Source organism: Cannabis sativa, chromosome 4 (genome assembly GCF_029168945.1).
Source record: "Cannabis sativa cultivar Pink pepper isolate KNU-18-1 chromosome 4, ASM2916894v1, whole genome shotgun sequence".
NCBI lineage: Eukaryota > Viridiplantae > Streptophyta > Magnoliopsida > Rosales > Cannabaceae > Cannabis > Cannabis sativa.
Genome location: NC_083604.1, coordinates 67,736,828 through 67,754,037, shown reverse-complemented (window position 1 = coordinate 67,754,037; position 17,210 = coordinate 67,736,828). Strand labels below are relative to the sequence as shown.

At 30.6% G+C, this 17,210-nt stretch overlaps 2 protein-coding genes and 1 long non-coding RNA gene across 3 annotated transcripts; 1 reads left to right on the top strand and 2 right to left on the bottom strand.

Moving 5' to 3' along the window:
* Positions 1-1,959: 1,959 nt before the first annotated feature.
* Positions 1,960-4,519, bottom strand: LOC115725521 (probable mannitol dehydrogenase). Its single transcript, XM_030655073.2, has 6 exons — positions 4,355-4,519; positions 3,941-4,264; positions 3,628-3,741; positions 2,914-3,427; positions 2,466-2,619; positions 1,960-2,344 (listed from the first exon to the last, which is right to left on the bottom strand). The coding sequence occupies exons 2-6, from the start codon at positions 4,036-4,038 to the stop codon at positions 2,130-2,132; spliced, it is 1,095 nt and encodes a 364-aa protein (XP_030510933.2). The 5' UTR covers positions 4,039-4,264; positions 4,355-4,519; the 3' UTR covers positions 1,960-2,129.
* A 1,811-nt stretch (positions 4,520-6,330) lies between these two features.
* LOC133037331 (uncharacterized) lies at positions 6,331-7,099 on the top strand. Its single transcript, XR_009687435.1, has 2 exons — positions 6,331-6,694; positions 6,804-7,099. It is a non-coding gene; the product is annotated as an uncharacterized LOC133037331 (long non-coding RNA).
* Positions 7,100-10,356: 3,257 nt separating this feature from the next.
* Positions 10,357-12,646, bottom strand: LOC115712849 (probable mannitol dehydrogenase). Its single transcript, XM_030641239.2, has 5 exons — positions 12,282-12,646; positions 11,871-11,984; positions 11,010-11,523; positions 10,769-10,922; positions 10,357-10,685 (listed from the first exon to the last, which is right to left on the bottom strand). Exons 1-5 carry the CDS (start codon positions 12,374-12,376, stop codon positions 10,486-10,488), a joined length of 1,077 nt encoding a protein of 358 aa, XP_030497099.2. The 5' UTR covers positions 12,377-12,646; the 3' UTR covers positions 10,357-10,485.
* Between the last annotated feature and the right edge of the window lie 4,564 nt (positions 12,647-17,210).

Here is a 17,210-nt window from a genome sequence, read left to right as displayed (position 1 = left end):
AAAGCTCTTACTCTAGAAATTTCAAAAATAATATGGATCTAATCTCTTCTCTTTGAAATATGCATCAACTCACCACAACCCCCAATTCTCTGGTGGGACAACTTAGGAGCATGATCCTTAGCCAATTTTTCATGCTTGAACTAAACATATTGAGGTGGATCTTCATTTTGTTCGAGATAGAGTAGTAGCCAAGCGACTTGACACTAGATATGTGACAGAAAATCAAATAGCAGATCTATTTACTAAATCAAAGATCGTAACGATATGTACAATCATCATTAGAGATAAGCTCAACTCACAGTTTAGTAAGCCTATATGCTTTAGTATTTTGATTTAATAATATGTGAATAAGAAAAGAATGATTTGATGTATGTTAGTAGTTCGATAGCTAAATAGGCACATGTTTTAAATTCCCAAGTAAGTGAAAATTAGATTTAATCTTGATCGCGGTCTGACTAGGCTAACTTATGATTTCGCAGGCTAGTCCAATAAAATGGATGCCCGATGAAATACTAGAAGCCAAAGCAACACAGTCGGATCAAATGGCGATCAAGGAAGTCAAAATCCCACTAAAATTTGTGGCCAAGGTAGAGGGTGAAGAGGTAGGACTAGCGGTCGGGCTAATGTTAACCTACTGCAGGCTGCCCAGGATTGGGAGCAGAGGATTACAGAAATGCAAGCCAAAAGTAATGAAAAAGATGATGTGATAGAAGGGAGGTCCAAAGAATCTTGGAAGCCTTGGGTTTTAGCAAGAGACAAGTGCCTTTCAAGTACTTGGGGATCCCTATTTGTTTGAAAAGAATTTTGGCCAAAGAATGTAGTGTTTTGTTTGATAAAATGACAGCTAGGATTGGAGCTCGAGAAATTTGTCTTTTGCAGGTGGAGACATTCTAATTAATGCGGTATTATTGGCAGTACACTCACATTGGAGTCAGAGTATGGATCTTCCTAAAAAAATCTTAAAGAAATTTCCGTAGTAGTATGTCGAGCTTTTCTTTAGAAAAATCAAGCTTTCTATCTAGGCCGGAGAGCAGTGGCTTGTAATTTTGTTTGTCAATCTAAGAGTGAGGGGGTATAGGCTTTAAAAATATCATGGAATCGAACAAAATTGTTGTAATCAAATATGTTTAAGCAATTACTAGACAACATGTGGGTCAAATGGGTGCATATAATGTATACCTCAAGAAGGAAAATTGGTAGGAGTATACAACTCCTCCTCAAAGTAGCTGGTATTGGAAGAAGGTGGTGTCCATCAAAGATGAGATTAGATCCCTTGTTGATCAAAATTTATTTTTGAATGAAAACTACAGTATCTCCATGGGATATACACTGATTCATTCTTCTCGGAAAATAGTTAGTTGGAGCAAATAAGTTTGGGAAAGGCTAAATGTTTCCAAACATAACTTTATTCTTTGGTTGGCCATTCAGGATAATAAAAAATAGGCTGCACCACTTCAATGTGATTGAGGATTCTTAATGTGTTTTTTGTAAGGTGCAAATTGAAAATTTAGAACACTTATTCTTCAATTGACCTTTCAGCCAAAAGTGTCTTCAAGATTTGAAGACTTCGCTCGAGTGGAAAGCCAGCTCTCTTTCTCTTCAAAGTCTCATTTGGGAGATTGAAAGAGCTAATTTTCCAAATTCAAAAAGTGGGTTCTCTCAGCTGTCTTAATCTCTCTTATTTATCATATTTGGAGAGCTTATTGATTCAGTGTATACAAGTGTTATGTTTCATAAAACGAAAGAACATGTTAGAATTAGAATCTCATGTATTTGGCCTAAACATATAGGACATGAGGATATAGAATGGTGTACTAGTTTGTAATTGGAAATTTTTTTTCTTTTTTTGGGGAATTTATTATGTATAGATTCAACTACTAACACTGAGGTCCTCTCTTTTGAAGAAGCTGTTAGATTTGTAAAATGTAAATAGTTTTGGAGTAATGAATACACTCCTGATTCATGTAAATTGCTTACGTTTTATTCCACAATGTTTATCCAAAACCCAAGAAATGTTTGCAAAAACCAAAATAAAGACACTTAAGCCGAAATTGGTGGTTTCTAATGGAGTCCCATACACCAGTGAGTAATAAGCATAGTCAAAACAAATACATGAATATAAAATAAGCTTATGAAGAACTATCAGCTGGCTTCATTGTGTTTGCAACGTCGATCACAAAACGGTATCTAACATCTGCTTTGGCAAGGCGCTCCATTGCTGTGTTCACATAATCAATAGGAATAACCTCAATCTCAGCTGTGATGTTGTGTTTGGCTGCAAGGTCAATCATTTCTTGTGTTTCCTTCATCCCTCCAATGCAACTTCCACCGATTATCTTTCTCCCTATTCAATCATATAACATATCAATAATAATGTTGTTTAGTACGCAGAAGTCAACAGCTACAAAATATTATAGTTAAGACATCACCATCACATATATATATATATATATTGATGAACTCACCCATTAGCAAAGGAAAAACTGGTAGCTCAAGTGGTTTCTCCGGAGCACCAACCATAATAAGCTTTCCATGAGGCTTCAAAAGACCAATCAAAGGTAGCAGAGGATGGACAGCAGAAACCGTATCAATAATACCATCCATGCTTCCTATGGCAGCCTTCTCCATCCAAATTACAAGAACAACACAAATGCATTTAGTTTATTAGGCACAAACTTAATTACATTTCATTTATGACTGTTGAAACCACACTAACACTACATAATGGTGAAATTAACTAATAATAAACATTTTTAATCAGCAAATTTAAATTACACATTATAATGTCTAAACATCTCATATGATCATTTTGTGTAACAATATTAAAGTAAACACAGTTATTTGCACCACATGTGGGAAGACTAATTAATTAATAAATAGCAAAAATAAACAAACTGAGCATATGTATTATACCTTCATTTGTTCTTGGTCACGGCTAACCAAGAATGAGTCAGCACCAAGGCTTTCAATAGCTTCTTGCCTCTTATTTGGGGAGGTACTAATGACAGTGACCTTAGCCCCGAGAGCCTTGGCAAATTTGACAGCCACGTGGCCTAGCCCACCTAAGCCAACGATCCCAACATGAAGACCAGGCTTATCGAGTCCAAAGTATTTCAAGGGACTGTACACTGTGATCCCAGCACAGAGGAGAGGAGCTGCAGCATCGAGAGGTAAGGTATCCGGAATGCGAACGATGAAATGCTCGTCGGCCACCATGACGTTGGAGTAACCGCCATAGGTGGTGGTTCCGTCGTAGTATTTGGAGGCATAAGTGAGAATCATGTTTGGGCAGTAATTCTCAAGATCATTGGCGCAACTGTCGCATGAGCGACAAGAGCCAACCATGCAACCCACGCCAACCTTGTCACCAACTTTGTACTTCTCCACTTTGCTTCCCACCTCTGTCACTACACCAACAATCTCGTGCCTATAGTTATTAAGAAAAAGAAAAACATTTTTCGATTAAATCATTCAGAGATTAATACCCAACACACTAAAAAGAATAGTCATTATATATCTAACCATACTACAAATTTCAGACTATTTGAAGGAATTTTTTTAACATAAGTGTTAAATGTAATTATATAAATTAAATGGGAATGATGTAGAGAATACATGTGCACATACCCAGGCACAAGAGGGTAGGTGGAATTTCCCCATTCATTCTTGACCATATGCAAATCAGAGTGGCATATTCCACAATACAACACTTTGAATGTAACATCTTTCTCTCCGTTTTCTCTGCAGCCAAACACACACAATTACACACACCACAACACATCTTAGAAAATTATAACAAGAAACGTTTCACTATATTATATTAAAGCAAAACCTTAGTATCCATGGAACAATATTCTTTTGTTGTATATGAATTTTACAGGAGAGATCTAGAAAAAAGAGCCCAACCCAAGTAAATAAAATTAAAACAAAAGAAATAAACCTTCTTGAGAAATGGAAGGGAGAAAGGACTCCAGATGAATCTCTTGCAGCCCAACCAAAGGCCTCCTTGGCATGCTCTTCTTCGTAGGACTTTGTCATTGTTTGGATCCAAAGTTTATGTTTGATTTTTTTTTTCTCTCAGTTGTGAAAACAATGTGAGTAAATATATAGAGGAGGAACTAGCGTTACAAAATGGGGAGATAATTAAAGGATGAATAAATTAGGAAAAAAGAGGTTTAAATTATTTCCCTTAGCAATTACTTGGTTATATATATTTATAGGAAAAGGTAAATGTAACAGCACAGCAGGATTATCTAGCCTTTTCCTGTATTGTAAAAAATGTTAGAATAAATGGTTAGGAATTGAGTTATATATAAAAATATAGGCTATTCTACTCATTGTTAATGTAACTTACGATTCTTAACACCCTGTGACTAGTGCTGACGTATGCGCTTAGGCTAGTGCTGACGTATGCGCTTATCGATTCTTCTGTTTTTTTTTTTCTTTTGTAAGGTATGGGCTTACAAAATTATGTGAGCTAGAAGAAGTGAATCTATTTCTTGGGAACACAAGAACTTTTTCAAATGAAAATAAAGACACTATACTAGAAATTAGAAAAACATAGAATGTCAGCCACCTATACTTCTGACACGTCTCATTTTAATTTCCATATTTGTGTGGAGGATTCCAGAAGAATTATGTGGATGCTTCTCATCAAGAAAATAGGTTTGTGGCATTTTTTTTATGAAAAGGATTGTTGCATTCTTATTGTTATTGATTTTGACTTCAGTCGTGTGCTTGTGGTCCTGTTCTTTTTCTTCTTTCCTAGTTTCTAAGCCACATAAAAATTAGAGATACATTATAAACTTTATTGAAGATCAATTTTTAATTTGTTATAAAAACAATTAAGTCTTATCCACATATAAATAAAAATAATTTATAAATTATATTTAGTTATAATTTTTAAGTTTCTACTAATAAAATATAGATATGTATTAAAATAATTACATCGTAATAAAATATATATTTTTTAAATTTATTTATGTAAAATTAATAATTTTATTTTAAATTATAATTTATTAATAAACATTATATTTAGTCTAAAATCAAATTATATTATAATATAGTATTATTAATTGTTTATTATTATTATTGTTAGATTAATATTTTTTGATATTTTAATTTTTTTTTCTACAAACTTTATTTAATTATAACTTCTCAATCTCTATATATATATATATGGAAGAAGTTTCAATCGTTACATTTTTATTGTAACCATCATGGACACATTTTTTTAAGCCATTGAATTACTATTAAATGATTGTGATTAATTTGAAAATTAAATAAAAATAAATAATAAATAACTTGTAACCTGAAAGTAACCTAATAATTTATTTCCTTATAAAACTTTAATTAAGATTAATTATATTTTAAAATTAAATTAATTATAATTATTAATTAATTTTTTACAATTTATTACTATATAAGGATCTTTTAGCAATTTATTTTTTTGCACTTAAATTATTTAAAATTTTATAGAATTTTTTTTTATAATTTAAAATTATACACATATAATTTCATAATTTAAATTTTATTATACTTGTAATCTTATTTTTAAATTATTACACTTAATTATCTAATTTTTTTTATTTAAATGCTTAAAAAGTAAAACGTGAAATAAGTTGAAGGATTTTTTAGAAAAAAAATGGCTACACTTGTTATCGATTGACTAGCTTGAGGCCTCATACTTAGTTCATGTAATTGTAACAAAATAATTAAATATCATTTAAAAATAATTAATTATTTAAAAATTTATTATAAGAAGAGAATTTTAATTTGTGTAAAAAAAAGTTTAATTTTTGTAAAAAAATAAATTTTATTGTAAATATTATAATTAAATGGCTTAATTATTAAAATAATTAGAGTAAGGATTTAAATATAAGTATTAATTGCTAAAAGAGGTCTTGTTAAATATTTAATTAATTATTTTAAGAAAATAGTTAATTATAATTAATTAATTCTAAAAAAGAAATGTCTACCTATTAGTAACCTGCTATTATAGGTAAAAAAAAAATGTAACCATATGATTACAATAAAAATGTAACCATTAAATAGTCACACCTATATCTTTATATATTAAAAGTGATTCTTGGTTTAACAGAATATACTTATTTTTAAAAGAATATTCTGTTAAATTTAACGATGTTAATAGGTTTGATCTCCCGTTAACAAATAAACCCAATAATTAAACCCAAAAAATTAAAAAATCTTTTAAATATTAATAATCTCTTTTTAAATTAAAAAAATCATCTTACCCACATATCTCTCTAACAAACCTGGATGACTCATTTTAACTCTGCCATTGACTCCCTAAAAAAATGGTAAGTTTGTTAAAAATTTAATTCCCCTAAAATGGTAAGTTTGTTTATAGCAATGATATAATTGCTATTTCTTTATAAAAAAAAATAATGAAATATCAGAACACTCAGGAATGGGGTGAAAGCTCCTTTCTTCTGCAGCATAAACCGTCTATCCCAAAATAGATATGGTTATATTATTGTGTGTCGCCAAATGTATTGCAAGTAATATGTTGTATTTTGCTGTTGAATCAGCTATTTCAGATGGTAAGATGAAAGTTTAAACAAGAATTTTGTTCATCTTTTTCTTTACTAGAAGAGTTCATCTGATTAACATTTTGTGTGACAGGTGTGGAATGGGTTTATATGCACAGAACTACCGCAAGATGGGTTTCGAGGTAAACTATTCAAATTTCTATTGTAAATATATGTGTTCGTCTTAAATCATGGTCTTGTATTCATCTCAAGAGAACTAAATTAATGCTCAGTTCTTAACTCTCTTATCAGTTGGTTCAAATGGCAAGCTCTCAATTATTAGAGGCGGGAACATTATTGCTTTGTTTCAAATTATGAAAACCATTCGTTTCAAAATTCATATCGCGTATGTGACTTGTAGAATGTTTACAGGCTGCTATCCCAAGCGAGAAGGAATGTTTTTGGCCATTACTTTCAATTCAAATTGTGATATCTTATTCAATAGGCCTTGAGCAATATTCTTCTATATTTTAATTTTTTTTTTTATATAATTTCTGCATATTGAAATGGAAAACAAGAAAAGAAAAATAAAGAAGTTGTTATGTATATCCTTTCCATCTCTCGAATAATTGTCCTTAACATTTTTGTTTTATTTTTAACCTTTGTAAAAAATCTAATGTAATCTTGATTAATCACGATCTACAAATGCCAATCTCACTCACAAGCTAAATTATGCTCGTATATTAGATCAAGCTAGATTTGGTTACCATGTTTACCAGTGTCTAGCAGGCCTAAAGGTTGTTATTTAGGCCATGTTTCTTTTTAAATTTAATTTTTAAATTATTTTTTTTTATATATATTATGTATATAAAATATTTTTTCATCTTTAAAATAACACTATTTATAAAATTAAATTTATGTTAGACATTAATTATTGTAACAATTAAAATTATGATATATTTTTTTAAAAATATATATTATAACAAAATAAACGTGCATTGCACGTAACTTCAACCTAGTATATATATATAATTCTGTTGTTAAGCACAATGATGTGGCAGTTTAGTATTTTAGGATTCTAATTTTCTAAATTTGTGGTTTTTTTCTAATTTTTCTTATGTAATAATAATAAAAGGATTTATAATCTATCTAACAAACTAATAACAATTAATAAGTATTTTATTAGTTGTTAATTTCAAAAACTATTCACCTTCTCACATTATCATAATAAATGATATGTTTAGTACATTCAAATTAAAATTTGTGGTTTTTTCTAATTTTTCTTATGTAATAATAATAAAAGGATCTATAATCTATCTAACAAACTAATAACAATTAATGAGTATTTTATTAGTTGTTAATTTCAAAAACTATTCACCTTCTTCTCACGTTATCATAATCATAATAAATGATATGTTTAGTACATTCTAATTAATAAAAATAATAATTTATAGATCAACTTTTCTATTTAGCTATGTGTAACCCAACGTTCCAATCTTAATACAATGATATATTACATATATTTTACATAATATGAAAACAATTTAATGTAATATATATCAATAAATATTAATATAATTACACTTTATTATAGAAACTTCAAAAATCATGTTTAAAAACATATAGTAACTATTATGAATTTTAATATATTAATTATTAATTATTATTTAATATATGTAATTATACTTTATTCTTAAAAGGTCAGAAAAAATTAAAATAGCAAATCTATATATAGATAGTAGGTTGAATGAAGAAATTAGATAAATGTATATATTAGCTCCAAGGACAAGTGCTTATGCACCTACCAATTGGACAACATAATTTCTTAATTATATGCTTTTCTCAATATGAAGATGATGTTTAGAAGGTATTGTTAATTTTTTATTTTCTCTTTTTTTTTTTGAATTTTTTAATTCATTTTTTTAAGTTTTAAATGAGATTAATTATACACCAGGGTGGGGTGGTCAAGGTCTAGGTCCCAGACCCCACATTTTAGAGGCCTCAAAAATTAAAATTTATATATATGTGAAAAAAATATATATTATATAATATTTTTGATTCGTATGAATTTTAATAATAAATAATACAAATAATTTTTATAAACAATTAGAATTATAGTTGAAAAAGAAAAAGTGATTAGAACTTGATAAGCTTTTAATCTTTGAGAAATTCTTCAAGGTTAGAAAAAATTCATTCTCATTAGTTTTTTTAGCTGAGAAAATTCTCCAAATAATAAATTAGATTGATACATGTGTTGGTGGATTTCTGGATCGATATGTTGTAGATATGTAGATTTTTAACTTTTCTATTCTATTTTAAATTCTCCAACTCGGTTCTTATCATTTTATTAACTTATATGTAGATATATAATCTATTTTTAACATGTATATTTTTATTATAAAAAAAACTCTTTAAATATATATATGTAAAATTTGAATTTGAATTATTATTTAATTTTATAATTTTAATTTTAATAAACATAATTATGATATTATTTTATTAAAATATAAATATAAATGTGTGTTTTTTGAGAAAAAAATATAAATGTGTTTTTAGGATGCTATAAGTTATAATAGATATCAATTTTAAAAAAAATAATAATAATTAATAAATATGTATTATTATTTTTAACTTTTTGCAAAAAAAAAAAAAAATTACACATGTAAATCTTAATTTTTAAAGGTAAACGGTAAAAGAAAAAAATATATGTAAAATTTATTACGTATATCAAAATACAACATTCAATTTATTTACTTTCCATTTTTTGAAGTGAGAAGAAGATGAAGAAGAAAAGAAAGAAAAAAAAAAGAAATTAATTTTAAATTATTTATTTATTTTTAATTTTAAAAATTAAAATAATAATTTAGATCAATAATATTTCGACACGTGGTAATTTTTAAAAAAATAACGTCTTAGTTAAAATTAAGACTAACAGATAAATAAAAAGCATGACTTTGAGGATTATTGCCGCTATTTTTTGAGGTTATTTAATCATGAATTTTGTAAATTGGTATTACTCTCAATCTCAATGTGCTTAATTGAAATATAATTCGAGGATTTTATAAACCAGTCCACTTACAATCTATTTCACAAAAAGAAACTTTCTTTCTTTATTCGCATTTGTGATGCTCTTGTATTTATAAAATTATGTAATCCTAATGATAAGTTAAGTGGCAGGTTCTATAATTTTCTTCTACAACTATCTTTTTTTTTTTTTTTATCTTACTTAAATAGTTTTTTTTTTTTTTTGTACAATCTTATTTAAATAGTTTGAAATTCACTTTTTCATAATTTAAAAATAGAAAAGGAGAAGGTAATTTTCTTAAAAATTAATCTATACAAATAAAATTTCTATCTATAAATTTTGTATCATATATTAAAAAATGTTAAGTAGTTAGATATGCATTCTATAGCCAATTTTTAAAGTATCACTTATTTGATATTACATACAATTTCTCATTTTAATCAAAAATATTAAACTAAGAATCTAATAATATATTAATTATTTAACTATTATTATGCATTTTTTGTACTTAAAAAAATATATATAATTATAAAAATTCACTAGTTATAATATAATTTAGTTGCTCAGATTCTATAAAAAAAAATTATATTTCTATAAATATATAAAAAAAATATTTCTATAAATATATAAAAAAAAATACTAGTTTATTTTTAATATTTTTACACATTCTACCTTTTTTCTTAGAAAAGGTAAATCTTACTCATTTATTTAAATTTTTTTTAAACCCTCATTTATTTCAATTAATATCAAAAGAAATCATTACATTGATTAGAAATCCAGAAAAGTAACAAATAAATTTTGACCCGTAACCACAATTTTGGCATCTTAACTATAGTCACGTTTCTCCAAAAACTACCATATGCATAAAACTCAGCACAACCCAAAATTTACTAAATCATTTTTTTTTTAAAAAAAAAAAAAATAGAAAAAGAAAAAACTAGTCTCGTCATAAGAAGAAATTAAGCAAGTTTAATTCTTCAACGTGTTTTGGATATCAATGACAAATCGATATCTAACATCTCCTTTGCTAAGGCGCTCCATTGCAGTGTTCACGTAATCCATTGGAATGACTTCAATTTCAGATCCAATATTGTGCTTTGCTGCAAATTCAATCATTTCCTGTGTCTCTTCTATTCCTCCAATGCAACTTCCAGCTACTATTTTCCTTCCTGCATTTTAAAATATTTATTTAAATTTTCTCAAAATTTCATATGGTATGATATAAGAGATTTATATGTATACGAATACATACCCATGAGCAAAGGAAAAACTGGTAACTCAAGAGGCTTGTTTGGTGCACCAACCATAACCAGCTTTCCATGACACTTCAAAAGACCAATGAAAGGCAAAAGAGAGTGGACTGCTGAAACTGTATCAATTATACCATCTAACGTGCCCATGGCAACCTTCAAAATACACAGCACAACAAATCACATAATCATTTTTGTTATTTTACTAAAATAAACCCCAAAATATATTTATTTGAATTTTACCTTCATCTGATCTTTGTCACGACTGACCAAAAACGAATCAGCACCAAGATGTTGAACAGCTTCTTCCCTTTTATTAGGAGAAGTACTGATCACAGTAACCTTTGCTCCCATAGCCTTGGCAAATTTGACAGCGATGTGGCCCAGCCCACCAAGCCCAACTACACCCAGATGATTACCAGGCTTGTCAAGCCCAAAGTATCTTAATGGGCTGAATACTGTAATCCCAGCGCAAAGGAGAGGAGCAGTGGCGTCAAGTGGTAGATTGTCTGGAATTCGGACCACAAAGTGCTCGTCCGCCACCATTACATCGGAAAAGCCACCAAGGGTGGTGGTTCCGTCGTGGTAAGTGGCACCACAAGTGGGAATCATTTTAGGGCAATAGTTTTCTAGATTGTTTGAGCATTGAATACATGATTGGCAAGAACCAATCATGTACCCGACTCCAACTTTGTCACCTACTTTGAATTTGGCCACTTTAGTGCCCACCTCTGTCACTATACCAACAATCTCATGCCTGTGTTTATGCGTTGTTTCACAAAAAATTAACACATATTTTGTCGGCAAGAATTACACTCATTCTCCCATTGAAAGAAATATATGTTTATAATCATTGCAAAAAAAGAAAATAACTAAATAAGTAAACAAATATTTATAAAGTAAAAGGTAATTGTCCAATATATTAAAATTATTATAAGATGAGAGTTTCTTTTTTCATTATCTTATTCTTTTCGAAATAGAATGTTCCAAAATCTAAGTCAACCACTTTTGAAGCCATCAATTTGTCAAGACTTTGACCATGCATAAGTCTGTATAACCAAAATATATGATATATAAGTTTTATAATATAATATTATTACATACCCAGGAACGAGAGGATATGAAGACATTCCCCAGTCATTCTTGATCATGTGCAGATCTGTGTGGCATATTCCACAGTAGAACACTTTGAAAGTAACGTCATTCTCTTTAGCATCCCTACGAAAAAGAAGAGACCAAAAACCCCAGTTTAAAAACCAGAACCGAATTTCATATAAATTCAAGAATAAAAAACGTATGACTTAATTTCTATTTTGGTGATATGCATTATCAGATACATATTATTCAACCAAGATTCATGATAAAAAATCAATTGAAGAACCGTCTACTTTCTTTTGTAGATCTTTTCTTTTCCTTTTCATTTTCAATTTCTTGTATTTTTAAAGATGAAAAACAGAGCAGGTGAAATCTTGAAGACTCTTGAACTGTCAATTTAAGAAAGTAATATAAAAATACCGTCGGGAGAAGTGGAAAGGAGAAAGGAGGCCAGATTCATCTCTTGCTGCCCATCCATATGCCTTCTTGTGCTGCTGTTGATGAGCGTTAGCCATTATTGTCCTCTGCTGAAACTGAATTAAAAGTTAAAACCCAAAATACAGTATGTTGATAACGACTCTTGTGTCTAGTCTTTATTATATAGAATGAGAGAGATAGAGAAGTAGGCAATGTTATGTAATGAACTCAATAGAGAATTGTGTCATACATATATATAGGACAACTGGAACGTGGCATAATAATAGATTGTATGCACAATAGTCAAAAGTTGGAAAATTTGGCAGACTCTTAAGCCGCCCACTCAATTCTGCTGTGTGTATTTATGATAGTATATAAAGAAGGGAAAGAAGCATTTATATTGGAGAAAGGGACTGAGCACTCGGCTACCGGTTGTTTTCTTCTTGGTTAGCAAAAGGCTTACCTTCCCTATGCTACATTGAGTAGATATCTTTTTATTTTGAGAAATGCTAATTTGCGTGAAATATGCTAAAAAGCAATATTAGACCACTACCTAGCACATCAACTTGAGTGATGCTAAGCTATCTTGTAATATTTTCGGACCCCCTTCCCAAGGGAAATGGTTGGTGCATCTCTCTTGAGGAGACGCATTTTTATTGTAAAGATATTTTAACCGTCATCTTAAATTTTGAAGGTGGTTGAAGTGTGTCTCTTATGGGAATATCCTTCTATTTTTATGGGTTTGTAACCACTTTTGAACTTTACACGGGATTTGAACAACATTGGAACAATATCGAATGTGTTGGTCACAGTGAGGACACTCAGGATATGGCCTACCATTTGCCCTACCTTGTCATGGTGTGGGTACTCACCTCGGGGTGGTACCCTTGAGGCCTCTCTCTTTTGCTCCTCATATAGTGTTTAATGCTTAGCAGTAGGTAGTCTTCATACTAAGAAGACTTATTGCAGCAATCATGTGATACCTAAACTATGAGAGTGCAATTTGAAATTCTTATAGCAATAGGAATATCATTTTTTTAATTAAAAAGGTAACATGTAACGTCCCCGCTTCAAGTCTCAATTGGACCCTTACACCCACAGAATAATGGCTCTTATACACGAGTACGTCACTCTGGCTGCTTCATGGACTAACAACTGGCCCTACAGACCAACACAAGTATTTCTAGCATGCTTTGTCCTCACTCGCACAATTCTGGGAAAACTTCCGAGGAGGTCACCCATCTTGAAATTATCCCACGTCAAGCACGCTTAACCGTGTAGTTCTTTCGTGATGGGCTACCAAAAAACAAGATATACCTTTTTGACATAGGAAGTATCAATCAATCCATTTAAGCCTTCTTTAACTGTGTAGTCCTATACTTACACAATCTCAGAATCATCCCACTTGACCTTCCCCAGGCAGTGTGGGATTGAACAGCCTACCCAGTATTTTCCCTTACGGATCACATGACTACTAACTGTTGCAATCACCCCCCTTACGTGGTCCGACGTCCTCGTCGACCACACTTCTGGCTGGGTCAAGGCTCTGATACCATTTGTAACGTCCCCGATTCAAGCCTCCATTGGGCCCTTACACCCACAGAATGATGGCTCTTATACACGAGTACGTGCTTCATGGACTGACGACTAGCCCTACAGACCAACACAAATATTTCCAGCGTGCTTTGTCCTCACTCGCACACTTCCTGGGAAAACTTCTCAAGAGGTCACCCATCTTGAAATTACCCCAAGTCAAGCATGCTTAACCGTGGAGTTCTTTCGTGATGGGCTACTGAAAAACAAGATGCACCTTTTTGATATAGGCAGTACCAATCAATCCATTTAAGACATCTTCAAGTGTGTAGTCCCATACCTACACAATCTCAAAATCATCCCACTTGACCTTTCCTAAGCGGTGTGGGATTGCACAGCTTACTCGGTATTTCACTTTACGAATCACGGGACTACTGACTGTCACATAACATGTATTCCAAATGCTACTAAGATTAAGGAAAAATTAGAGATTTAAAAGAAAAAGATAAATGATAAGCAAAAGATCAAAAAATTTCTCTTCTTCTTTCTCTTCCTAATTTTTGAATGCACTACTACAAATATAGCCTTTAGTGACACTCTTTAGTGACCCGCTTAAAGGTGAGGGTCACTAAATGTATAGAAATAATTTTTAGTGACACTCATTGTTCAACACTAAACATTTAACTTTATGTCCCAAGATGCACGACTCTAAAACATATGAAGTGTCACTAAAAGTTATTTAATTATTTAATTATTTGTGAAAAAATAATTAGTTTGCACGTCACTCCACGCGTGACTGGAATAACTTTTGCAGTCATGCATATAGTGACGCTATACACAGTATATTGAAAAAAAATCAATTTATAATATTACCTCTCTCGGTTCAATCAAAAGTTTAAATAATGTTCATTACTTTCAATAAAAAAAAATTAAAATAATGTTTTTTTAATATGCTAAAAATGATTAAAAGTAATATAAATAAAAGGATTTTATTTTTGAGAAGTTATAAGGCCGGTTGAAACCCTAAAATTGTGCAAAGTCTATTCATCTCTTAAACCGCCCCTTCTCTCTCATGCCAACAGACGGCTCATGAGGAATCGTCTTCTACACAGACGGTGAGCTTGGCCGCGATTTCCCAACCCAGATGGAAGAACGTCCAAACGGATCAATGGACGACTTATCTTTCCAGTGGGTCTCGCCGATTTTGGAACGATGTTAATGGGTGGCTATTTTGGGTTGATCGGTCTCTCTGCCTCGCCTAGAACACCGGATGGCTACTGAAGATTTGAGTGTTCTGACCAAAGGTCGACCTCTGTTCTTGCTCATTTATCTCTCTCTCTCTCTCTCCCTCGCTCTCTCTTTTCTTTACAGGGATCTCATTGTTTATTGTGTAGTTTGATGCTCGTATTACATCTCGGTGTTCATGGTGTGAGGCTTCGTGTTTGGTGGCATTTGAAGATCGCTAGATATCACCGCGTTCATGAAGGATTTGATTTCCTTTTTATTATTCTGTTAAGTTTTTGTTTGTAATTTTCTGGGTTTGATATATGTTTTAAACTTTATGAATAATCCCACTGTATTCTTCATAGGTTTGTTAGATTTCTGGGTTTGTTACACTCGTGGGTGTGTTTTGTTTGTTGTTTTGGGTTAACTGTTTGTAAATTTTTGGGCTTGTGGGTGTATGATTAATCTGTATATTGGATTCAAATTATTAAAATTTGTATTCAAATTTTTTCATAGCTTATACCCATTTCGATATACTGTTTTTTAGGTAAAAAATTAAATATAAGAACACAAATACACAAAAAATATGTTCCTAATGGTTAGTTGGTAATATACACATTATTTTTTTTTTGTTTTTTTAAATTTAATTTTTTAATTAAAAATAAAAATAGAAATAAAATAAATTTGATATATTATGCATTTTTTTTTTTGAAAAAATATGATATAGTGACACTCTCTTAGTGTGGTCTTTTTGGGAAAATTAATTTTTTAAAAAATAAAAATAGATATAGTGACAGTGTGGCTGTTGTGGTTAGAGTCTCACAACTTGAGATTCTAAAAGTCTACAGTGACACTCTTTGAGAGAGTCTAAAAGGTTTAAGTGACACATATGAAGAGTCACTATATATTACTTTTCCTGACACCCACATTAGTGACGCGCAGTGAAGTGTCACTAAAGCATTTTAGAGTCTCTCAACAAGTGTCACTGAAACCCATTTTTGTAGTAGTGATGACACTATCAAATAGGATTAGAATTCAAATCTAATTAATCCTAATGTCATAACAAATCAAAAAAAAATCAAATCTTTAAAGAAAAAGATAAGTGAAAAAAAATGATAAGTTTTTCTTTTTTTTCTTTGTTAATTTTATTGGGAATACTTGAAGAATAAAGAAAATTGCCTAAGAATGTCAAAAATGATGCTTATCTAGTAGTTTCATGAGAAACGGGCTCGGTTCACTGTTGGAAATTATTTTACCAGGATCTTAGATCTACTCACAAGTATGTTTATTAACATCCTAAATATGAACTTTCTAAAACGATGAAATTAAACACATATAAAGTTTAAGAAACCTTACATTGGGTGCAGCGGAATAATATGACTCCTTCCGTTCAGATATCTAGCCCTTGATTGCTTTCTGTAGCAGAGCATTATCAATATCTGAACCTGGATCTCTTTCTCTGAATCTTTGATGCAGAAACCTCCTTTGCTGATGATCTTTCTTCACGATCTTCCTCACTATGATTGAGGTATCACTTGATGTGTGTGGGCACTACTCATACACTAAGGTAGTTCGAAATTCAAAGGAAGAGAAAGAAGAAGTGGCAGCTAAAGATAGGGAGAGAGAAGGCTCAGTTTTTTCTAATTCAGAAAGTCTGAAGAAAGTCTTATTTTTCTGAAGCCTTCACTATCTATTTATAGCATTCCACTAAGGTTAGGTTTGAATTATATGGCATTAAAATAATGAAAAAAACAACTTAAAATACCTACAATAGGTGGCCGGCCATACACTTAGTGGATTGAGCCTTGTTTTTGCAATTTTGCAATTTTAACACCTTTTGTATCTGATTTTCTCAAAAATGCCAATTTCCTAATTCAACCATTTAAATGCCAATTCCAACTATTTAATAACTATAAATAATTATTAAATAATATTGTCATTTATCATATTTATTAATTGAACCATACAAAGTATCGTAATTAACAAATATGCCCCTATTAACTCTTTCTTTACAATTTCGCCCTTACTTAGTGAAAATTTCACAAATAGACATAGTCTAATTTGAGAATTATAATTGATTAATCAAAACCAATTATATGAGTCTTACAAGCAATATTATCTCAACTAGTGGGGGGACCATGGGTCTATATAACCGAGCTTCCAATAAGTAGATCA